This window comes from Enoplosus armatus, chromosome 22 (assembly GCF_043641665.1).
Source record: "Enoplosus armatus isolate fEnoArm2 chromosome 22, fEnoArm2.hap1, whole genome shotgun sequence".
Lineage (NCBI taxonomy): Eukaryota > Metazoa > Chordata > Actinopteri > Centrarchiformes > Enoplosidae > Enoplosus > Enoplosus armatus.
In genome coordinates, this window is record NC_092201.1 from 17,534,098 (window position 1) to 17,558,448 (window position 24,351).

Genomic DNA, 24,351 nt, shown 5'->3' on the forward strand with positions numbered 1-24,351 from the left:
CATAAATACACTCACAAAGCTTATTGCTGGCAAGCCTCCAAAACAGGGAATAAAATGTTATTTAAGTAAGACAAACAGTTTCAGTCAGAAAATGAAATTTCAATTCAATGAAACTGTAATAAAAGCATCTTGGGCTGAGTATCATGAATGTTATGTGCAGCTTCCTGTACATTAGTACAATACATTGCCCTGGACATCCCCACATGTATTAATGTAATGCCGTCTCTTGACTGACTCATTTAAAGCATAAGTATAAGTAATTACTCACAGCAGAGGGAAGTGGAGGAAAGGTAATGCCACTTTGATGATGTTTTTAAAATATTTTTCACAATATCTCTTAAGATATAACTTTTAACTCTTACTCTTAAGCATGATTAGATGTCTTTACAGCTGAGGTTGCTTTCACACCTGTAGTTCCGTTCATTTGCTTCGGACAAAGGACACATTTGATACATTTCTTTCAATTTGGTTCAGAGACATCTCGTAATATTATTGGGGGATAGTCACTGTGTTGCCAGATTTCGCTTGCTTTTTAATCAAGAACTGATAAAATACATAACACGTCTCCCGGTCCGGTTTCGCAAATATATTTTAGACTGGTCTGTAGTGTTAGGCCTGTCCTAATTTTGCACTTAGGTTTAGTCTAACACACGTTAAACAGTTTCACACTCAAAAAAAGACTTAAGTCTAAAAGTTAGCCACCCAATTTTGAACCAAGGGCCGTTTTTCCATAGTAACAATCAGTGACACCTGCCGACCGGTGGCACCAAATGACCAAAAAAGAAGAAAACATGGCTCATAATTGGGTTTTGGTTAATTTTGGAGCGAGTAACGGGACAGGAGAGAGTTTTTCGTGCTCAGTAACCGGTTGGATATGTACAGCAGCGAGGACACGATCAGCTCAGCTCTGTACTGCATTGGAACTGCAAGTTCTTTTGGACTGTTACACTCTTCACTGAATTTTCATGTTTTTATAAGTTTGAAATAAGTCTTAATTACCCAGAATTCATTTGTGTTCTTTGAGCAATGGACAAATTTAGACATCTATCCGAAGTCGTAATATTATTTTGATCTAAACCTAGTTTGTCTTTGTGAAACCAGGCCGTTTGAACTGCTTTTCACGTTCTGAAGTATCAGGGATAATCCCTGCTAAAGCATATACGTGTTACCATGGTTACCAATTGGTCTTGGGTTATTATATAGATCAGTGGCTCCCAACCTATTTCTTAAGGGACCCCATTGTACATACACTGACAAACCCCACCGCCCCCCAACCACATACAATTACAAAAAAGGGGAAAAAGTTACTTAACAACTTAACTTAATACATAAAGTAATAACTTTATGTATATTTCATTATATTCATTGCATAAAAAACAAAAACAGCACAGTACAACTGTACAATTAACCTAACAGTGAACTTAATACCTGCAGGGAGTTGCGTAAAACTAGCAACTTGTATAAAATTCTGAATAGACTATTTCCTGTGGATATTGCAATGTATCAGACAACTCTATGTCCGTATTATGATTTCACTATCATACATACGTTTTAATAGTCCACGCAGCCTGGCTTTATAATAAATAAATAAAGATATAAACTTCTTCACAGAAATTAATAAAATGCATGTATATTATAATTTTATATACTGTATATGTATATAAAAATTCTTACACCCTTAAAATCAAGAGGGCTTCACAACCCCCCCCCCTCCCATGGAGCTTTGGCAACCCCTGATGGGAGTCGGGACCCCAAGGTTGAGAACCACTGATATAGATCACGATAGGAGATATGCATCCTTGATAGTTCACAATCAGTGGATTATTTAATAGGCATCTAGCATGCAAATTCAAGCTAAAATCACACATCTACTATCACAAAATCCTGCGTCTGCTTTGCTATCACACCAGAGTCCAGTTAACAGGTTTCACACCAGCCTAAACGAACCAAACTAAATGGCAAAAGCACCGGAATGTGAAAGCGGCCTCTGTGCACTCCTGCAATATAGTATTGCATTTCCATAAAGACAAAAAAACATAATAAAACTTTTCGTCCCTTGTATGGGTAAAGTTCAAAAATCCTGGATCCTGCACTTCCCATTACAACTTGGTAGTGTCTTTCCCTGCCTGGTAAATGCCCACGCCTTTCAAACTCCATACTCACCAGTTGTCAAAGTCAGTTTACCAATCCTGTGGGCTAGTTGAATGACTTTACGGTGTACAATTGGTGAAGTGCTTCTTTAAAAGGTTAGTGAAAATGGTCTTGGTTAAATAAGTCAACCCTGTGAACCCTGGTCTCCAGTGTCCAAGTCATGTGCTTTATGAGATCCAACACAACCGCCTTTCCACTCCACTAAAGGTTAACAGTTGATATAAATCGCTCTCAGAAATGACTTGCATATGTATGCGTTTGTGTAAATACTTGAAATGGCATTATCTTATACACAATGACATTGTCATCATTTCCCAGCATCCACAACTGAGCATCACTGAGGGTGGAAATCCTTTGAATATGGCTTCAACTTCACATCTTTAGAAAACATTCTTTGGCATTGCTCCAAACTTGTATTCCCTGCAGGTGGGGTAGAGAAAAAAACCCACTTTTATCATAAACATGAAAACTACAGTTGTCCTGTAACCGTCAGATAGCTGATGGGCTGTTCTGTACCTTTTTGCACATGCTGATTTGCATGACAGCATAGTTGATGAGCGCTTCCCGCAGATCTTTGTCTTTCTGGTCCTTAAAGCGCTGCATGTCCACCCACGCCCTTTCAACATGCTCTCTGCAACAAAACACATCAAATAAAGCACACGCACAAGATATTATCTTTAAATCGGCTCAGGACACAGGCAGGATTTTTTGCTAACAGGGCTGCTCTCACACACAATGTGCCAGCGTTAAGCAGCACACACGACTCACTCGCATTCGACCGTTTTCTCCTTGACTGTCTCTTCACCCTCTGCTATCAGCTCCTCCAGCAGCTTCAGTCGGGCCTCCCTCTGCTCAGGTGCCTCTTGGCCAAAAAGCTTGTTGGTCATGCCCTTGAAGGAGAACGTCCGCACAATCTGAGGGGGACGTAAACACAGAGAACTACGTTACGTTCAGAAGTTGTTAACATCAAAGGCCTGACCTCGGTTTGGCATTACAAAACCAGCCATCACTGCTCAAGAATAACAGGCGAGGGAAGAGTAAATACATGTATAACATGTATAACATTGAGTACAGTGTACCCCTGTAGCCAGCTCCTCACGTTGCTGCTTCTTGGAGATGAGGTCCTGGAGGCCATCTCAAGCTCAAACTGGGTCAGCTCATGTTTCCTGCACACTGCCCTGCAAGAAGTTGCAATAACATCATCAAAAGCTTAGATATAATGCCGAAATATCAGACAGCGTGTACGTTAGCAAGAAAACAGTGGCAAAACAAGATGCTCATTGTAAAGCTCTGAGAGCTTACGTCTAAATCACGGAAGTAGTGATGATGAGATGGGTATTTCAGTCCACAGGATTATTTAAATAAGGACTTCATTTACAATACGCACGCCTGAAATGAAAAAACACTTGGCCTTGAATGGTTGCAAATGTTGCGCCTACTGTAAGCGTTTAAAACCCACTTTAATGAATTTAGCCGCGCTAATAGTACACACACATGCTGCAGGTGTGTGTACTATTTAGCGCGGCTAAATTCATTAAAGTGGGTTTAAACGCTACAGTAGGGAAACATTTGAAAACATTCAAGGCACCAAGGTACTTTATCATTTCAGGCCCCGTACAATATTCCTATGATGTCCTTATAATATCCATGTGGGAATGAAAACATTATCTTTTGTGACTTTAGCGTAAGCTTTGCATGCTTTACAAATGTGAGCTTCGCTTTAATATTCTTAAACGTAACGTGTGATATTTCGGCATTATATCTAAGCTTTGTGAACTTATCAACTTATTAAGAGCAGTGTACAAAACATCCAGGAAGGAGGATCAATAGGATCAGCTATTGCCAATTAATGTTAATTCTGTGAGTAACTTGAAAACAGGCCGAAAATAAACTAGTTTGTGGTCTCCGCAGCAGGTGTCTGTTCTCTGCCAAAGATTGCTTGTGAGGGAAGAAGCTCCACTCCGTAACACCACTGTTCAACCGTGTTGTCAAAACAGTGTGTCTGTAGTTCCAACAGCTCCAACAGAGTGAGACATCTTCTACCCAGTGGATCGCGTCACATCAATTTCAGGAGTCACATTCTCCTTGTTACATTAATTCATAACAGATGAATAATTCAAGCTTAGACACTTGATAGTTTTGAATCAGGCAGCTTGTGAAAAATAAGCTACTGCTGCTATTTCAGTGTGTCAGATACATATTCAACCGACGTTTAAGTAAATTTAAGTATCGGATCGGACTCAGTATATATACCCAATAGATCATAAAACTTAAAATATGCCTAATTTTGATTTATCATTTGACACAGTAACATGTTCTGTTGTAGCAACACAGTAGTGACTTTATGGTATTTTTATCATCTGGTATCACTATAACATTATAGGGACTGTCTGTACAGCCTCTCCTGATAACGAGTAAGCTGACTATTCATAACTATTATCAGTTTACCTCCATGAAACTAGAGGCCTTCATTTTTGCTTGAGCTTGTTGTCGCTTCATGGGCAGAGAATAAAATCACCCCGTGGTATTTACCCATGCAGGTGAGGCTTAATTTGCTCTTTGATTTCTCTTCTTTGGGGCGAAGCGTTTCAAATTTCCTTGCCTCAGTCTTTCCTCTAGATGCTCACTGGTATCAAAGGAGCCTCTGCAACTTCGTGGCAGCACATACATAAGATGACTCAATTTACAAATGAAGTTGTGTCTCAGACCTTAATCGAGGACAGTATAATGTTCATGCAAACAGCCTTTAAAATATTTTGTGAAGATGTTGCTAAAATTGCGTCTTACCTCAGAGCTTCAGCATAGAAGAGATATTCTTTCATTTGGTCGGCATAATGTTCCTCTTCTTCTAAGATATCATCTATTGAGGCAGCATATCTATGGGTGTGTGACAAAAAAAAATCTTAACAAGCAGAACAGCTGGTAGTGGTAGTAACAATCCTACAATCCTATGTGTTAAATATAGAGAGAATATCTGTCGAGGAATTGCATGAAACCACAATAACAGAGATACACGGGATTATGACAATGCAGGGAGTCTGGACTCAAATACTCACGCGTCCATATGATGGCCGGCACTTTGCAGTCCATCTCCCATCTCTTTCTCTATGGCGCTCCACTCACTGCATTGCAAACACACACACACACGCATTTGTAAATTAGCAAGGAGGAGTCTGTCACACATACTGCTACATTTGAAAGAATATTGTCTTGAAGAAAGTTTGAGGTATTCTTTTCCAAAACTGGATATGCAGTGTAGAATTCATTTCTATTATATGTAAATACATTTGTTGTTATTACAGTATGATGGTCACATTTAAACACTCCTGAATTTGGGGGGTGAATAACATTTTTGGCTTGGCAGCAGCAAAGTGGGGGGCCAGCCCTAGAAACGGAAAGTCTGTCGTTGACATTGTTTGACACTTAAAGTGGCCCCCTGCTGACTGTTACCTGTTGTTACCATTCAGAGCACTGGTAATGCAGATTTGGTGATCGGAAAAAGTTGATCCCAGGGTGATCCCAATCCAATTTTCTTTGAAAAACCCGTAGAAAAGAAAGACGGATTACCTCATCCTGGTTAGAAAAAGGGATTTCCAAATCTGAATCATTCTGATCCAGATTCAATTTTCTTAACAACTGGCTCCAAATTGAAGGTCTTAGGGATAGATGGTGTTGTATGTTGTACAGATTGTCAAGCCCTTTACAGTGAAATTGTAATTTGTAAATTGAATTTTGGACTAAAATTAATCGACTTGACAATGGAAACAAGACACATTCATCAACAATTCAGGTCCATGTTTTTAGTCATGCACGGATACATTATCATATGCTTATTGCCAAACCTGAAAACTCTCCCATAGTTTCCATGGACCTTGTAAACACCGTAGAGTCGATCTGCAACCCTCTAGAAGAGACACAGGAAATACATGAAATTAAGTGTAAGAGATATAATGAATACACACACACATATATATATATATTATGATTTCCAGCATAAGGAGCCCAGTAGGTGTCAGGATCTTTTTCTATTTATATGCACAAATGAATAATTTGTGCCCTATTATTAGCTGTTGCGGTGCCTCCAAATACTGAATCCATTACTTCATATTAATATCATTAGGTTATCATGTTCATCATGTTTCTCCTTGTCCCCTTAACACTATGTGTTGCTATCACTGACGTTTCAGAAATACTGTCTGGGTGTCTGCTAACAAGTTCTCCATATCAACTTGAAAGGTGACGACATGTCAGTGTTGTGTTCACTATCTGTTTCCGCTGCCCCCAAGTGGCCAAAAATCAGTTAATGCAGGTTTAAAGATATAAAGCAAACATGATTTCAATCTGTGTGTGTGTGTGTGTGTGTGTGAGAGAAAGACAGGCCGAAAGAGAGACTTACTGCTCGTGCTCGGAGCAGCTGAGATGTGTGAGACTGCAGCTCATCGCTGTAGTGTTTCATTTCTGTGAAGCGTCTGAGTGAGAGAAAATAAAGACAGTGATTCAAATTTTCTTAACTTACCTTCTACCCAGTTATTCAAACGTGTATATGTATATATGTATGATATTCATCCTTTCATTTATTTTTTTACAAACTTTTATTTCCTCTGATGGATCTAGAGCTGCAACGATCAATTCTGCAATGAATCGTTATCGTAATTTTTCAAGGAAAACATTCGATGGTTCCAGGTTTTCTAATGTGAGAATTCACATGGGGTTTGGACCATTGGTCGGACAAAACAAGACATTTAATGATGTCACCTTGTGCTCTAGATTATTGTGATTGGCATTTTTCACTGTTTTCTGATGTTCTATAGACCAAATGATTAATCGAAAAAATATTAATTGCAGATTAATTGATAATGAAAATAATTGTTAGTTGTGGGCCTAGATGGATCTACATGTTGAGTGGGGCACCTTTCACAAACTGAAAAAATATTCTGTAATTATGCATCTGCTTCTGGATTGGCCAAGATGGATAACACTTATAAACACCCTTCTACCTACAAACAGTTGAAGAGGTACTGCACACTTAAATTTGTTTTTTGAGCTGTAAACTAACTGATATGATTGTACTGTGACGAAACACATCAATACTGATGTTAATATTGACATTTCTTACCAAATTTATAAGAAATTGTGTTGAAAATGCATGTGTTCTACTGTTTTAAACCGGCCCTGAACCTTGCAAGGCCAATGCTGACATAGAGCTGACTGGTTGGGACTTATCTATGTTGTGAAATTCATACAAAAAAAGAATGTTAATTCCAACTTTAAACGCTCCAACTTTAAAATGTAACTCTCTGTATGTATGTATGTATAAATGTAACATCTGACGACATTTGAATAAAACTGAGTCCCTCTTACAATGTGTTTAGGAAACACTAACTTACTTATCTGGATTTCTCACCCTGAAGGTGGCACTGAGAGCTCTCAACCTGGAATCTGCCTGCAACAGGAGTAACAGCAGGTGGTCAAGCTCTGTGAGCACAAACACTTATTTTTATGAAATGCCTGTGGGAACAAAGAGATACGAGCCACACAAATGTCTAGTACCTTTGCCTGAAACCCTGTCTCATACACCACTTCCTTCCAGCCGTGTTCCTGCCACACACAGCATTTAAAAAGTTATTCAATTAGCCACTGATCTGTAAATGATCACTTGAGCTGCTGGACTGACCCAGAGCTGCAGTGCGTACCTCGGTGAGGAAGTGGTAGAGGATGTTGTCATTGGAGAGGACTGGATGTGACGCCACACGAAGTAGAAAGTTCTCCAGCCCAACCCTGCGGCGCTCCACAAAGTCTGGGTCCATGTTGTCTGCCGACAGCTTGTGCCACACAAACTCTGCCTGCATGCAAAAAAAAAACAAAGAAACTACTTTTTTCGCAGATTGTTTTTCTTTGACTTCATCAATGGTGTGCTTTGGTTCATCAGTTTTAATATATATGCCACTGAGATGAATAAGCATGTGTAAATCTTCTATAAAAACTGGAAAGCACTGAGCTACTGTCCAATTACTCTGCTATCGGGTTTTTCAAGAGTTCGTTTAATGATCATTTTACAACACAACGAACAACAAATTTACATTTGTAGTCTCTTACAGCTACACATACACACACAAAAAACAGAAAAGTATTAATTTTGATAGCGTGAGGGGGATGAATTTAAAACTCTCACTGCCTGGGGAAAGAGGCTGCTCTGGAGCCTGGTGGTACGGCACCGGATACTTCGGTATCACTCGCCAGATGGCAGCAAGGTGAAAAGGCTGTGTTCTACACAGGCACCTCTCCTATATCACTGATGCTTGGTAGATGAGTACCCACAATGTTCCAAGCGGTTTCAGTCACGTACTGCAGAGCCCTCCCGTCCTGGGCAAGGCACATCCCATGCCGATTTGTAATGTTTCCAGCCAGGATGGTTTCTATTGCTCCTCTGTAAGTTGACAAGAACTCGGCATGGGGATTTTGCTCTCTCATGCTTCCTCAAGAAATATTGCCGTTTCTGGACAGTGGCCGGTCTTCTGGAGCTGACTCTTTGTTGAGGAGATCAAACGAGCATAGAAGATGTTAAGCTCGGTTGGAAATGTGGTCTCACATATGATGGGGGCGCTCCTGCTTTTGTAGCCTGTGACGCTGTTATCACCTGGCATTAACATAATTTTGCTGTCCCTGTGTTCTCATACGGAAGGGTTGGAGAGGTGCTTGTAAAGGTGTACCTGCATGGCCAGTCCAGCGTCCATGTTGAAACGAAATGGTCAGGGCACGTCGCCTAGTTCCAAAAGTTCAGAGGTGCACGACCACGAGCCGCAACAACTTTATTTATTTAGTTTTTTGGAGCATGGACCCTCGCGCCGGGGACACTGCGTAAAGCATAAACCCCGCTTTACGGGGTACTCGGCTGTACTGAGGATGAGGTGTCGACCCGGGGCTGGGATAACGTTGACTCGGTGGAGCCACAAATGTTAGACAATTTTTACAGCCAGCCAAATACTGAAGGTGATGGCGATTTTTTGGCTTTTACCTTTCCTCCTTGACATTATCCCTAAATGTCACAAAGGAAGCATCTGTGTTACTGACTGTTTGGATAGGTAGGTAGGTTGCTCGGTAACGTTAGCTTGTGATAGTTGGAAGCGTCAAGTGTTGATCGTCACTCTTTGTACAATTAGGGTAAAGAACACTGATCTCAGACCTGCTGTTGTCCTATAATGCGTTCACGTTTTAACCACCGGATGTTGCTGGTGAACTTTCCAACCATTGTATTTATGTTTGCAACCGAGACGCCCCACTGTAATTGTATGTTAAAAAACATCTTAAATACATTTTTTTTTATTTAAATCCTCAATGCTTAGGCTTGGCGGTGATTTATAAGTGTCCAGGGTCCGCTGTCCATAACTTACAGCAGAAAAAACACAGATATCAGCAAAAGAATGTAAGCAAAGCGGAGAGCAAGCAGCAAAGCATCATGCCTTTATTTCTAATTAGTATATCTGATCATATTTCAGTATGAAGCCTCCTTCTTTTCTGATCTGATCTACACTTCCTGTATCTGTTTCAAATTTCTTGAAGATGAACAGGTGCGTCCTCTGAGTATCACTCAATAGGGTTTGGAAAGCAGAGCCACACTGAACTCACCCGCTTCTCAGGCAGAGGTGGGACCACGATGTATGGATAGGTAACTATTAGGTAGTTCCGCAGCAGTTCAAATTCACTGTATCTCCTCCACAGAGAGTCAGGGGCTGGGTTACGACCTTCAGCGACCGCATCCATTGGCCTTTGAAGATTAAGCCACAAGACAATTTTGTTAAGAGGTTGCGCACAGTGACAAAAAACAGATGTAAACTCATGCAGCACATAGCTAAAACAAGAGGAAGTAGAGCTTAAAACATCTCAAGAGATCTCAACCCGCAGCATCTCCTTTCAAATGACTGATAAGGGGTTGTTATTCTCACCGTGTTTCGATGAGGTACACGCTAAACGTCTCCTGCATGTTCACTGCATTCTTGCCACTCCTTTTCTCAGCCTCAGCAACACAGATCTCCATTCTGCGCAGGAGAGTGGAGCCCTCTTCCACCATCTGAACCATCACATCACAGGGATCATTAATAACCTCTGGAAACAGCTCTTTGTACGACAGTCGGTTCATTCTTTCCACCCGTCTGCTCATTCGTGGTCCCACTGTTTTTCTTGTTAGGCTTCTAGCTAACAGCGGTCCATATGAACTACAGAGCATTATTTATTAAGCAAACTAATGTCAGCATGGAAATAACAGCAGACTGGGTGAGTTATATACAAGACCTCATTGTCCAATATGACGAGAACTATTTCAACGGAAAAAATATTACCCGAATTGTGCCTAATTAATGTGTATTAACTTGTATTTAGCTAACGTTAGCTTGTCTACAACATAATGTATGTTGGTTAAGATAGCTCTGCCCCGAGCTTCAAGCTGTTAGCCTACGTTAAATACAGTGTAACGTTAACAGTTAACGTTAACTCAGCCATTTTACAGCTAAAACGGGAAGGGGGTAGGCTACTGTTTTACCGTGTTGTTCAAGCTGTTGCTCCCGTCAGCAGCTGTGTGGTCCGAATCGTCGTCAGTGGCCACTGACTCTTCCCGTCCATCCTCCGCCATCCTCGCCTTTCCTCCTGATGTTGTTGGTGAGCCAGGGCGCATGCGTAAAGCGTCACATTAGCCAACAGATGTTAAGGGTTTTCAGTCATATTTTTTTTCTCCCGGAAAAGCGCATTAAGCTAAATTCAATACATACATTAGATGGCATGGCAGGTTGTCCATACATCATAACATGAAGACGTGTAGCCTACATTGATGATGTTACTGCTTCCGCAATTGATGATTAAAATTCAATTTTCGGCGTGGAACGTACTTTTGTATGTGTACAATACTTTTGTGTGTGTGTGTGTGTGTGTGTGTGTGAGACAATGACATGAACACCTGGCTAAGAAGGCTGAGAGGGAGGAGAAAGAGGCTAGTCTCCTAGCTAAGGAAAACACTCAAACAGAAAAGACCTGACGGAAGAGATGTTTCAAAGCTGCTGACAGGAGAAGTGAAAGAGTGTGGACTGACTGTGCCCTCAATTTCTTTACGAAGGAAAATAAGGAAGCTCTCCAAAAAGAGGTGAAGGAGCTTTAGAAAATGCTACCAATAGAAAAGGGCCAGAAAGAGGAGATTTGTCTCAAAGCCTGCAAGAGTGCACGTTGCAAGGACATGGAGGAGAAGAAGGGGCTTTGAGGCAAATCAACTAAGGCAACTAGAAATGCATGGGCTTAAAGGGGACCTATTCTGCTCATTTCCAAATCTATCTTTTCATTTTGTGATTCCACTAGAGCAGCTTTGCATGATTCACAGTTCGAAAAAGTCCCTATTTATCTTCTACTGGCCCTTCATGGGGCAGAGCACCTAATTATTCTTGGCTGAGCGAAGTTGCTGCAATATTTTCTGTTTGTGATTTACATTCTATTTTCAGGATTCATTTCAGCGATATTCAAACAAAACACTATTAAGTATACATGAGGAACAATGGAAGGAGCAGAGTTGGAAAAAGAGAAAAGCTTAGGAATTACATTCAAATCAAAGACTGAAACACTAATAAATCACAGGACAATCTGCAATTATTGTAAATACTTAGGATTTATTCTCATTAGGATACACAAACACTGATTTTTTGACATATAAAATTGTTACATGATCTATAGAGTAATAGTGTTCTGTCTTTGAATTTGTGGAACTGATATGGAATGATCTGTCACGTGGCCATCCTGGTTGCTGTTGTTGTGGTCCAGTGTCACCCTTTGGTGCGGGACACTCAAATAAACGAAATAATCCTTTTAAAATGGGTTAATCTTAAGAGAATAGCACGGTGCATTAACAGAGGTCAGGACAGTCAGCATCAGCGTTTCGTTTTGGCAACTTAAGTCATAACAATAACCTCTAAAAAGGCTTCGTAGTTGTGTCAAAAACATACCAACACCGTCATGGAGATCTGTCGCTGGCTTCACACATGGAGAATAGAAGTACGTATTGGTTTGTAATGTTAGTGACCAGTGAGGAAAGTGACCCGTCTTATTTGGTAGCTTTGTTTCAATATTTAGAGGAAACTGTCAAATCTTTGACATCATCTCAGTTAAAGGACACTTTAGATTATTAGAACTTGGGTCTTATTCCTGTAGTTTTTCTAGCGGTTATGATAACAATCTTCTCACCAAAGTAATCAGCAGGGCTGAGTTCCGGCTGTAGTAATAGCCACTGAGGGAATACTGTCAATGATAACTTCCCTGTTAAAAACAGCACACAGATCAAGTATGTATGTAAAGTAGGTTTAGAAATGAGGCAGACCTCCAATATGGCTGCCAGAAATTGCATCATGTACCTGGAGGTATCACACAGCTGTAAAAATCAATGATCAAAAGGACAAACAGTCGGACAAAGAGAGCCACTTGTGGAGAGACAAAGGATTCTTGATTCAATTAACTGTATTGGAATGAGGAATGGATGCTGCGTTTGAGTATATTCTAAACAAACAGGCAGGTAGGGCTGAAGTTTGACTGTAAAACTAGACACAATTCTGTGCTTTACATTAAAACAGGCCATAAAAAACATCCATCATCCTGAGTTATTTGCGACGTTGTACTCCAGAGCACTCATTCAAATATAATACACTGGTGCGGCCTGGAGTGTTCAGAGTCAGAGATAAATGTGTGTTTCCTTGAAACATTTACACACCAGTGCTCACTGGTTCAAAATGTTTACCATCCATCAATCCACCAGCTCCTCACAGAGAGCGTGGAAATTTGACCACATCATTATTAAAGTGCAGGTCCCGAAACATTTTACTGTGGGGCATGGTCGTGAGGTTCATCCTGCGAACCGACAAAGAAGCAGACTTGTTGCGGAGAGGACGGGGCGATGTGAGGATGATGGTGGGAGAGGGATGAGGAGGAGGAAGAGGATGTAGATTTGGGGATCTCCCAGTAGCTGCCGTGGAGGTCTAGAGAGGAAAGAGCAGGCAGGTTGTCTCTCTGCATTGGTTCATCGCACTCTGTAGGTAGAGGCGGCACACTCAAGCATTTCCTCAGGCACGGCTCGCTGCAAAGTCAATTACACGGGATGTTTAAGAGTTTATTTCACTTATTTAAAACAAGATTTGTGTATAAAAGCAACAGGCAAGAAAGTTCAAGGCCCCCGGGAGTCAGGCTTAAGGACTCAGTATGCTTCAAACGAACTAAGTGGTACGAACATTGTCATGGTCGTCATCTGACTATGTCTACAAACAAAACCTGCCATTATAGAGGGGCAAGACGCGATGAATCATACGAATGTAGACAACAGCGCACACTTTCGGACCGTCTCTCCTGAAGAGCATTCACGGGGTTGCACAATATCTTTCCTTTGAAATTGTGGATAGCCTTGTTTGTAAGCTTTTCTGGTAATCAGAACCATACTGTTCTGTATAGTTTTAAGAAGATATCTGAGTCTTTAGGTGGGGTGTGAGTCCAATATGGGTCAGCTCTAAGGGCCCCTGTCTCCTGAATGGTTGGTCATTCTGGCCGTTAACTAGCTAGAATTAACCCTGAGGTGGGCCCTATCTGTGACAAATAAAAAGGTGCCCCTGCCTCACTCCTTCATATGTTCTGGTCATGCCCTTGCCTAGCTGAATTTTGTAAATCTGTCTTCCAAACCTTCTCTGGAATCTTCCAATTTCTCACAACTGGCATTCCCCTACTAGAACTGATTTGGCCCAAAACCATACAAGATACGCCGGCCTTCACCTCCCTCGACGAGCTATACGTTTGAAACTTTAAATGAGTTCAACCACTGAACGATCGGTGTGGGTGAGGGGGTGGTGCGAGTTAGGGCCGCGGCGACGATAGCTATAGTTCATAGCTCACGGTTCATAAATGCAACTCATTTATGTGTTTGTGTTAGCTTATGCTGGCTAAACTGTTATTGTTGTAACTCAACTGCCACAGCGACCAAGTTCTTCCTGTTCTGGCAGAGGGCAGACCCTGATTTACATGTAGCCAGCTAAAACAAAGCAATCAGGTTTGTGATCTGGCCAACAGAGATGCATATATGTGGCTAAGTGAGACAACTGAAACGAAAAGTGTTAATTGGGCCTGAGTAACTGCTCCTAACTATTATTATTATTGTATCTTTTGTTTTTATCTTAATGTTATGTCATTTTCATATACAATCTTCTTGGTTTGTAATTTGCGGGTTGGATGCCTGGGGTTGGGTTAACAGGAAAAAGATAGCTTTTGTAAAATGCGTATTTGTACTGTTCCACATTGATACTCAATAAATAAACCATTGATTCCACTGTATGTATGCAAAATCATCTGTCACCTAATGGAGTTGGCTGGTGCTCCTTTCCAGGCCTGTCGGTACACGTCACCTGCCACCCCAAACAGCCAGCGCACGTCCGCCGGCACCTCTGGGATCCACTCCACAAACCTGGGGCACAGTAGAAATGATGTTATATGAACAGGCTGTAAAGTGATGTTTATCACTGAAACAGGCAACTTGGTCACGGGCCAGAGATGAGTGGAAATGAGGTTTGAGTGCAGAACTCACCTCTGGGCCACAGAGTAGGCCGACTGTACAGGAAGTGTGCATGGCATGAGCATGTAGGAGGCCACTCTCACTGGCAGCATCTCGGACACCTTGGCGTACAGGCCAGGTTTGTCTTGGCAGGCCTCACAGAACACTGACAGACACAGCAATTATTTACACAGCAGTTTAAAGAGGCATTGCCTAATCTGTGACCTTCAATCTCTACTAAAATCAGTATATGATCTGCATTACTAAAAGCCATTAGAGTCTGGGATGACGCCACACCTTTCTTGATGGGCGTAGGCAGAGCGATCTGCTCATCCAGCCACCAGTGCTGTTTCCGCAGTAGGCGGAGCCTCCGGAGCACCCACTCTTTCGTGGTTTCCGTATGCTTGCAGCAGCAGTTGGGCGGGCTCTCTGCCAGGGAGGGGCCCGAGATCGGATGCTCCAGCATCAGCAGGTCTGCCATCAGTGTCACAGTCCAAAGGTTAAGCCAGAGACTGACAGGGATGCATCATAACTAGGCACACCTATTTGAGAGTCACCATGACAACACAGTAGTAGAATACTCACCGTTCTCTTCAAGGAAGCGCAGAGCATCCTTATAACCACTCTGACACATCTCAGCCAGTACCTGTGGAGAGGAAGGCAGTACTTTCTTGAGTACTTTCTTTCTTATTACATCCATCACATAAATGGTCCATGATATGCTTATCAGTTTAATTTCCTGTTTTAAAAAATGAATTAACTGGAAACAGCAATTCAATTTTCTGTTATTGTTGTTGTTCTCTTATTGTTTCTGGTGTTTCATGGTGGCGCAGTGGTTAGCACTGTCGCACGGGAGGTAAAGCTGGTTAGAGCGGGTTGGGGGTTCGATCCCCAGCTGCCCCTGTCATGTCGAAGTGTCCTTGAGCAAGACACTGAACCCTAAGCTGCTCCTGATGGAAACCAGCACCTTGCATGGCAGCTCGGTCGCCATCGGTGTGTGAATGTGTGAGTGAATGGGTGAATGAGACTTAGCTGTAAAACGCTTTGGGAACCGTGAAGGTTGAAAGGCGCTATATAAGTGAGACCATTTACCATTTCTGAATGTAGCACTTGAAGCAGCTAAATAAATGTAATGTATTGTTTTTTTTTTAAATACACAAGGGGCCTCATGCAGGAAGCGAAGTGCGAAGAAATTTCCTCTTATTTTTTTTCTTATACACGATTTGTTCTTATTTTGTCAGTACCCACTGATTTCTGGGATTCACCAATGTTTACTTATTTTTGCTCTTCTCTTAGGTAAGAGAAAATGTATTTGCTCAAAACGAGTGGTCGGGAGCACTCTTACCAAGACAAGAAAAAAACATCTTGTTTTCACAGTCCATAAATCGTTTGTCCAATGCAAGGAAATGTAAGTTTTAAATTTGAGGAACATAAAAAAAACCCAAAACATGCATGAATACAACATATAAATCACATTTAAGTGTGATTATACGATAGAGTAATTATAATGTTATTAAATTTGAGGTCTAAAGAAACAGAAAGAAATATGGGTCCATTGATCCCAGCTAAGACTTTAAAAGCACCCGGCTTTTTTCCTTCCATTTTCATGTCAAACCATTTTCTTTTAATATAGTTACTGTGCTTATGTTTTGCCATTGCTGTTTTTTTGTTTTTTTTTGGAAAATCACGTTGATTTAACAGTACCTCGATTTCACTACTGCTGAAGTTCTACTTCTTAAAGCCTTTTTTTTGGTGGCATCTCTCCAATTCTGGGGCATGTGCCTTAGTATTTGCACACGGCACAACACCTGCCCTTATATAGTGTTTAGGGGGCGTTACCTATGCTAATAACAAATCGCCTCCAATTTATGATCGAGTGGGATTCATCATTCAGCACACCTGGGTATTTAGATGGTTGGTGCATCTGGAGTTGACTTCTCTTATTTTTTTTCTCTTTAATAGAAAATGAAGAGAAAATATAAGAGAAATTTAAGAGATTGTTGAGATTAAGATGCATGGGGCCCATTGTTACGTGTGTTTCCTTTTTATGTCTGCATTTACTTTGTCATGATTAAAGAAAAAACATATGTTAAAACGACAAGTGTACAAGTGTATTGCATTTCAGTGTTTTCCATGGACATATAGACTGTATACGTAGCCACTGTGACGTCACACATTGGTTTGTGGATGACCATTTTGAAGCCTCGGGTTTAGCATTTTGGTAGCCGCCATCTTGGTTTTTTGGAACCAGTAGTGACCACATTTGGGTTCGAGAGGGTGGAGCTGGGGATCTGCTTGGCTGGACAACACTAAAATGCAATACACCTCTTCAATTCATTTTCTGTGCTGTGACATGATTTTAATGTGGCATGGAAAATTCTTGACACAATGAAAAACAATGAATTTAGCTATTGAAGACAAAAGCTACATTGTTGTCCCTCTAATATATGTTGACACAGTAAATTGAAATACATATAACAATGTGCATTGTATTTCAATTATTTCTTTGGGTTGATATGTTTTTATTTAGGCTTTTTAAATATTCTATACAAAACAATACTATACTTTTAATTATATTGAGAATGTGTGTGAAATCTGGTTACATTTCCAGATAAAGCACCAAGCCCAAAGGCAACACATTTGTTGTTCAGATATTCCTATCTGTTAGAAAGTCAACAAGACATAGATCTTCTATACAATGGCATTTCCTATCACTGTCATTGTGATACAGCAACATCACTATGGTCAGTTTGTTGTATTGCACAAGAGCAACTTGTCCAATAAAAGACAGCTCTGACATAAGCAGAGGTGCTCACAGCCAATCCACTGGCTTGAATGGTCAGACCAGGGGATCATCGGTCAAAACACACAGCGTTTGGCATTCAAATTCTGTGTTCCTATGCACGTCAATACAGCAACTGCCAAGTGTGTGTGTTTGTAGTGACAAGTTAACATAGCGGGTATGGGTAGACTTGTTTGTCATGTGGCGTGGCACAGAGAGGTAATTCCTCCCTCTAGGAATGCGGTAAGAACACTCAGACAGATTTGTACACCCAATTACATAATCATGGGATCCAGTTGGCATAACACACATGCACACGTGAGGGGAGCGGTGAGGATCCAGGCTGAATAACAACAACACAACACACACCTCTACTACCCCAACAAGGTCTAAGGTCGCCTCATCTTAAAAGGTTACCTAACAATCATCACAGCGGCAGGGAATATCAAGAGGAAACATGGTATAAAGGAGTGACAGCGGGTGAAAACAGAAGCAGAAGGTACATCCAGACGCTACTTCCTGTCACTGATGGGTAAAGGGAGCAGAGGAAGATTAAGCAGCGTGTCTTTAAATTGGAAACTAAAAGCAGTTGAAGAGTCTCTTGTAAAGTCTGCTGGGACAGTGTTTCACAGCTTCTGTACTTTAAACGTGACCAATATCATAAGAAACCAGTTGCAGGAGAAAATGTGGAAAGCTGTAGTAGTGTCCAAAATATTAGGACAGAGTGTTTGTGTTTGTTCGAACAATTTCTATATGTTTCACTTCAGTTATGTTGTCCATAAGCTCCAACATTCCAACAATCTAGGCAAAGCTGTGATACATGGACTCATGAACTTTTGTGCTCAACAGCGGCAACTGTGGCCACAAGTGGTAAAAGTGGTGTAAAAGAAAGATTGTTATTTCTTCTTACATAATCTCACAAAGCTGCATGACTTTTTTGGGCCACTTGGGGGCAGCAGAATAAGCTAAAACCACAACATATTTGACATATTGTCACCTTATAAAGTTCTACATCATCCAGCTACTTAGCTGCTAAATGTTCCACCAGCTAGTCGCTAACTTTGTTTCAAGTCTGGTGTGGGCAGTTTTGGGACTGAAAACCAAAACAATGTGCTCAACACCGCCTTAAAGTATATCCTCGCAGTCCAAGCAGGCCCATTGTGTGCCCTGCAGCTTCAACTGCACTTTCCACACCATCTGCAAAAACAGAATGTCCCTCTAATGCTGAAGCATTACCTACCTTGGGTTCTGGTGGGAACAGGGCCCTGCTGAGGCGGTACATGTTGCCCAGGTTCATCTGGATGCTGGTGTTGGTGAAGCACAGCTCGTGGAGGCTGGTAGAGTTGTCGCGGGGACAGATGTCACTCTCGCCAGAGAAGGGCGAGATTGTGATGGTGTTCTTCAGCTCCGACTGCGGCAGGTTGTCGCTGATCCCGCCATCCACGTAACGCTAAGGACAGAAATAATGTGTGTAAACTTCGACAAAGGAGACTGGAATATCTTCACTCGCTATGTCAATCTGTGTCATCACTGAAACATATGGGATATTGTGTGTACATATATCTCTCTGTATGAGTGATTATACCCATTTATTTATGTAATGAAATGCTCCAGTTAAATGAAAGGAGGGCTTTCTCATTTAAAGCGCTTAAAATGTCATGGAGAAGGAATTAACCTTATTCTAAGTGCCATTTGTAAAATCCCATTCGACTTAGCAGAGATAGTGCCAGCGGACAAAACGGGTGAAAAATGTAGCCTCTGTTAGGAACTGTCAGCCTGACAAAATATAGGTCAGTGAGGAAATGGAGGTCAGGATCATTCAATGAGGGTACAGAGTGTATAAATGTGTATTTCGACACTTCTACCTATATTAGTGAACTTCTTGCTGTAATATTGGATTGACTACATTTATATTGGGCCTATTTTAATCTCATTTTTAGGTGATAGTTCCATTGTTGTATTTTTACCACATTTTTTTTATTTATTTAATGCATTTTTGCACTTGTTTTGCCTAATACTGCAGTCCCAGCCATCCAAAGGGTGATCTCTCTTTGAATTGCATCTCCTTAGATTTCTTCAATCTCTTTTTATGTGTACTAAGGTTTTTGTGGAGTTGTTTTTTTTTTTTTGTCAATATTTTGGCAGTACTTTACACTAGCAGTTCTCTGTCAACTTTAGGTTTGGAGTTTAAAGATTTCTTTACTAGTCCCAAGCTGTATCGGCGAGATTTTAAATGCCTTTAAGTATGAGCCTGTGCGCAGGCTGATATCTTTTGTCTTTTCAAAGTCCAGCATCAAGAGTACAGGTTGGTTGGTCTAGACTAGAATATCTCAATAACTCCTGAATGGATCGCAAGCAAATATTAATTTCTTCTTGGAAACTGCATTTCCATACCTATATAATGGCATGCATACCTGTTATGTATAATAATAATAATTTATAGTTGTGTCCTTATTAAAAGACTCAAAATACATAAAGCTTTCAAGGAACCTTTTAAGAATTCACAGTCACATATCAGTTCCCTATTATTAGGGAACTATGTGGACCTGCAAAATTAAGTGTTATTGAATTTTGAACTTGAACTCCACAATACCAGTCGGTGTCATGCTTCAATGCACACTGACGCATGGAGTTGGTGAGTCACATTAAAACCGGGCTCTGAGCCAGCGGGCGGTCTGAGGCAGCAGAAAGTACACAATGTACAGAATCCACAGATAAGGGCTGCAGACAGAATATGTACATACACACACAGCTCTGTAACATCTAAACAGTTCAACTGAGTCTAGCAGCAGCTTATTGGACTTACTGTGTTCCCTGTGGTGTTTTGACGCTGAACTGTGGCACCAAGACTGAAACAACAGGCTCTGTTCAGGGTGAATAGAGGTGTTTGTCAGGGATGTCCTGTTTTGCCAGGGTGATTTACTGTGTGACTGGAGCTTCACTGCCTAAGACTTTTATTGTATCATTTTCATTTATTTATATATACCGCAGATTACTATTATTTAATTACTACATATTCATATACATGTACTACATCGTTCAATTATTGTATAATACTTCACGTCGTCCGGTTGATTACTCTTATCTTTTCTGATTGTGAAGCAGTTGACCTTTGCATTTGGTTAACATTTTGACACCTCAACTCCTTTTAATGCTTACATTTCAACTGCCTGCTCATTCAATTGTTGATGCTGAAATCTTTATTTTTTTCAAATTATATTTCATGTTATACATATGCTATAACATATTTTGGGTTACTTCTATCTGTCTTGATTGCGAAGCTCTTGTCCTCTGTATTTTGTTATTATTATTACAAAATTATTAGCATTAATTAATTAATAAAAATGGAGGTGATGAAAATGCATGTGAATTGAAAAATACAGTGGTAAAAATGGATGTGAAATGAAAAATGGAGTGATGAAATGATGAAACATGGCTCTGTTTTTCTCATGTCACGACTGTTTTAATCAAACCGGCTTTTAAATTGGTTGAATCATTTGATAATGTATCACTCTATTCATCATTTCGCATCCATTTTTACCGCTCTATTTTCCAATTCACATGCATTTTCATCGCCTCCATTTTTATCAATTCATTTTTGTTACTTCTACTCTTGAAGTACTCTTCAAATGAGAGTTCAGCTGCTTTCAGTGGATACACTTCAGCTAGCGCTTCAACTTTTAGCACTTTCACTTCAACTGAAACTGACGGTCATTGCAGTAAGTTTCAAGTTTCAGCCGATATATCAACTCTTTTCAATGGTTAAAACTCAACTGACAGCTCCTTTCAATACTTATATTTGTACTCACATTTCACTTTCACTTTCAAACGGACACCTGTTTTGTTAACTACATTTATTCATTGTTGTATTTTGAAGCTAGAATCTTATGATTATTCTTATTTTTCTGTCTTCAAAGCAGCGACTGCCGTTGCCAGGACTGACCTTTGTGGCGTGTTATTACTATATAACGTCATCTGAATCCAATCTGACTTACTTAGTTATGATCATGTATGACCTGGCAACAGAGGATAGGAAATAGGTCTGATTGGTGCTGCCTGTTCGCAGAGGAAGACAAACACTGAAACCCCAGCTCTGTCTATCTGAATTACATCGCAGTCAAAGTCCAACAGCTGATAAATCAAAACGAAGGCAATACTGGTATCAGAAACTAGGACTTGCAGCTAAATGATTAACACTGTTCTTTTTCTAAACATGCAAATGATCATTTGACTGATTATTTGTAAAGGAAAACAAAATGATCTAACAGTCTTGTACCTTAACATGTATTTTCCCTGTTGCATTTTTTCAGTGCAGTATTTCCCCAGTCCTATTTTCAGGTTTTACTGGAATACTGCCATATAATAGATATGTTTTTGGATCACAGCTGCACCCAAAGGCAATCCAAATTATCTTCAAATTACAGGCCATGATCTACCTTTAATACAACACTTCCACATTGAGACTCATGAGGATTTCCCTCTCTGATATCTGCCTTATTCCTTTTCAACTTTGCTTGTTGATGCATATCTAAAACCAGTCTGCGTGTGATTTTTTTAAAATCTATATTTGCCACTGAACTTCCTCCTTTTTTTAGTCACATGGGTACCTATGTCACAATGAATGGGTTTGATCACATGTAATGGAGCAAGCAATGTGACTATTTTAGGAGAAGATGTAAACATTGTGAAATAAAGTTTTGTACAAATATTTGTTCATCCCAAAGCTAAACCACAGACACTTACCACTCCTCTGAAGGATGGAGGAATCAGCCCGCAGTAGATGGGAATGAAACAGCTACAGATCAGCGCCTGTGGACAGAGCGCTGGGTTAATCCAGAGCATATCCATTTCCGGGCGGCATGCAATATTGTAATGGAAGCCCTATAGGCTCCTCCAGATTTAAAGGATAACCATGTCACCACCTCCCCGCACCTGGATGAGTTCCTCTTTGGAGCTAAACTCTGACACTAACACGTTCTCCCCGTCAGACACTCTGGTCAGCGAAACACACAGTCGCCTCGACGCCAGGACATGTGCGTCAGAGGGCAGGTCACGGTTCAGGCCAGACTTTATCACCTTGACCAGGTTGAAGGTAGGGTGCAGGGGGCCCAGGTTTCTCTTCCTGGCCTCTTTTGCCACCTCGATCACATCTTCGCAACATTTAGCTGAAAATGAGAAAGAAAGAAGGAGAAGTTTAGGCTCTGCAGATGGGACTTCGAAGCTACACCCCTGCTTTGAAGGTTCTCTGTGATCTCTGAACTGCAAACAAAAACACACTTCCTTGAGCGTCAACCTGTGACTGGATCAATATTCACTAAAACTATCAGGAGTCACTGACCAACAGTGACCTGGGCGAGCCCTGTTCCAAGCACTGAGCCCACGCTGAGTTCACCTCAGCTTCTTGTTGGTCGACACACATAGGTCGATCTGCATTCACACGTGTCTGCTGATACAGCCCTTGTGATGTCAGCTTATTCATGGGAGAGAAAGTGAAAGGGTGCCTCTGACTCACACTGTCCTAAGCAAGGGCAGGCATGTTCTCTTATGATCCAGTGGTTCCACGCCACTGTTTTCCATTTAAACACATACAGAACATATACAATATCAATGAAAGGCATTATAAGCCTACAGCACATTCTCTTTGTACGTTAAATGCCATGGTGATTGATTACACATATCTTACATCCAATCTTGTACAGATATGAAAAAGATCTACAGTATGTTTATGCTGCTTTGAACACTGAAAGCATAGTTTTTCTTTTTAACAATGACTTTTTATTTCAATTTGTACATAACTAAATGGAGTTATATTGCAAGAAGTGCATATAGTATATAAACACATTCATTGTGTCATTGATGAGAAATATCTAAAAAACAACAACAACAACAACAACAACTATATTTTGGTAAAATAAATACACTTTTGGGTAAGTGTAGTAACTGTTATAACATAATAACATGTTTCAATATATATAGTTTTTACAGTTACATCATATTAAAAAAAAAAAAAAAAAAGGGCCACATTTAAAATATATTTTTGAAGCAGACATTAAAAATATATATCAATAACAATACTACTACTACTACTACTACTACTAATAATAATAATAATAATAATAATACAACTGGCTCTTTAGAGGGAAGTGCCAATTTCCCCGCTGAGGGATTAATAAAGGATTGTCTTATCTTATCTCTTAATAATAATAATAATAACACAGGTCCTCCATATCCTGCCTGAAGTGTGGATAATAATCGAGGCTACCGATACACAGCAGTGCGTCTTACTTATAGATGCCTGGCTGGCGAGCACGGAGGCCGTCAGAGCACCGGCAGATGCCCCGTACAACTTGGTGGCCCCTTTGACGAGGTAGGGCGCTTTCTCCAGTAGGCAGCTCGCAACTCCGATGTGGTAAATCCCCAGGAACCCGCACCCGGCGAAAGACAGGTTCCAGCCGGCGTTTAGGTCGAACATGGCGGGGCATGCCCCGGCTGGAGAGCCCGGAGAGCGGATAGGTCACCGAGTGCTCTGCGGCTGAGGGGGGAGTCACACAGCTGTCACCCCTGCTCGGCGGAAAGAGGAAGACTGGAACACGATGAGGTGAAACAAGTGGCTTTTTAGAGGAAAGTGAAGGGAGGACGTACTGCTAATGACGCCTTCAGGGGCTGTCAGAACTATCACAACGCTGACATGAGCGGTCCAAGTAGTAGGCTACGTCCAATGATATACAGCCTACAGTATATATCTATGGGCTACGTCTATCAGGAACCCAAACATACATTCAGGTATACTATACATATATATGATATGGAAAACTAAAAGTTAACCCAAAAAAAGTCTGAATCAGAACGTGAAGCCACATGAAGC

At 40.9% G+C, this 24,351-nt stretch overlaps 2 protein-coding genes across 3 annotated transcripts; both read right to left on the minus strand.

Annotated features, from left to right (window-relative positions):
• Window positions 1-2,482: 2,482 nt before the first annotated feature.
• Window positions 2,483-10,819, minus strand: LOC139305205 (sorting nexin-4-like). Its single transcript, XM_070929151.1, is given in 15 exon segments — window positions 2,483-2,571; window positions 2,668-2,782; window positions 2,920-3,065; window positions 3,231-3,280; window positions 3,283-3,329; window positions 4,939-5,028; window positions 5,208-5,273; window positions 5,994-6,055; window positions 6,548-6,620; window positions 7,539-7,594; window positions 7,702-7,749; window positions 7,845-7,994; window positions 9,778-9,916; window positions 10,095-10,219; window positions 10,688-10,819. Coding segments are annotated over 15 exon segments (1,347 nt in total). The 3' UTR covers window positions 2,483-2,523.
• A 975-nt stretch (window positions 10,820-11,794) lies between these two features.
• Window positions 11,795-24,049, minus strand: pnpla3 (patatin-like phospholipase domain containing 3). Of its 2 annotated transcripts, none has more exons than XM_070928799.1 (9): window positions 23,772-24,049; window positions 22,563-22,651; window positions 22,230-22,295; window positions 18,727-18,936; window positions 15,290-15,350; window positions 15,002-15,178; window positions 14,738-14,870; window positions 14,510-14,617; window positions 11,795-13,249 (listed from the first exon to the last, which is right to left on the minus strand). In XM_070928799.1, the coding sequence occupies exons 1-9, from the start codon at window positions 23,956-23,958 to the stop codon at window positions 12,994-12,996; spliced, it is 1,287 nt and encodes a 428-aa protein (XP_070784900.1). In that variant the 5' UTR covers window positions 23,959-24,049; the 3' UTR covers window positions 11,795-12,993. The 2 variants fall into 2 exon arrangements, with proteins under 2 accessions (XP_070784900.1, XP_070784899.1); XM_070928798.1 differs by having other exon boundaries at window positions 22,419-22,651.
• Window positions 24,050-24,351: the final 302 nt, after the last annotated feature.

Bases quoted from the DNA above. Each gene is read 5' to 3' on its own strand.
- pnpla3 (XM_070928798.1), bottom strand. From the start codon at position 23,958: ATGTTCGACCTAAACGCCGGCTGGAACCTGTCTTTCGCCGGGTGCGGG. The intron at 15,351-18,726 runs GTAGGTAATGCT...TCCTCTCCACAG, and splicing joins TGTTCCCACCAGAACCCAAG to GTACTGGCTGAGATGTGTCA. The intron at 14,618-14,737 runs GTGAGTTCTGCA...ACTGTGCCCCAG, and splicing joins GCCTACTCTGTGGCCCAGAG to GTTTGTGGAGTGGATCCCAG.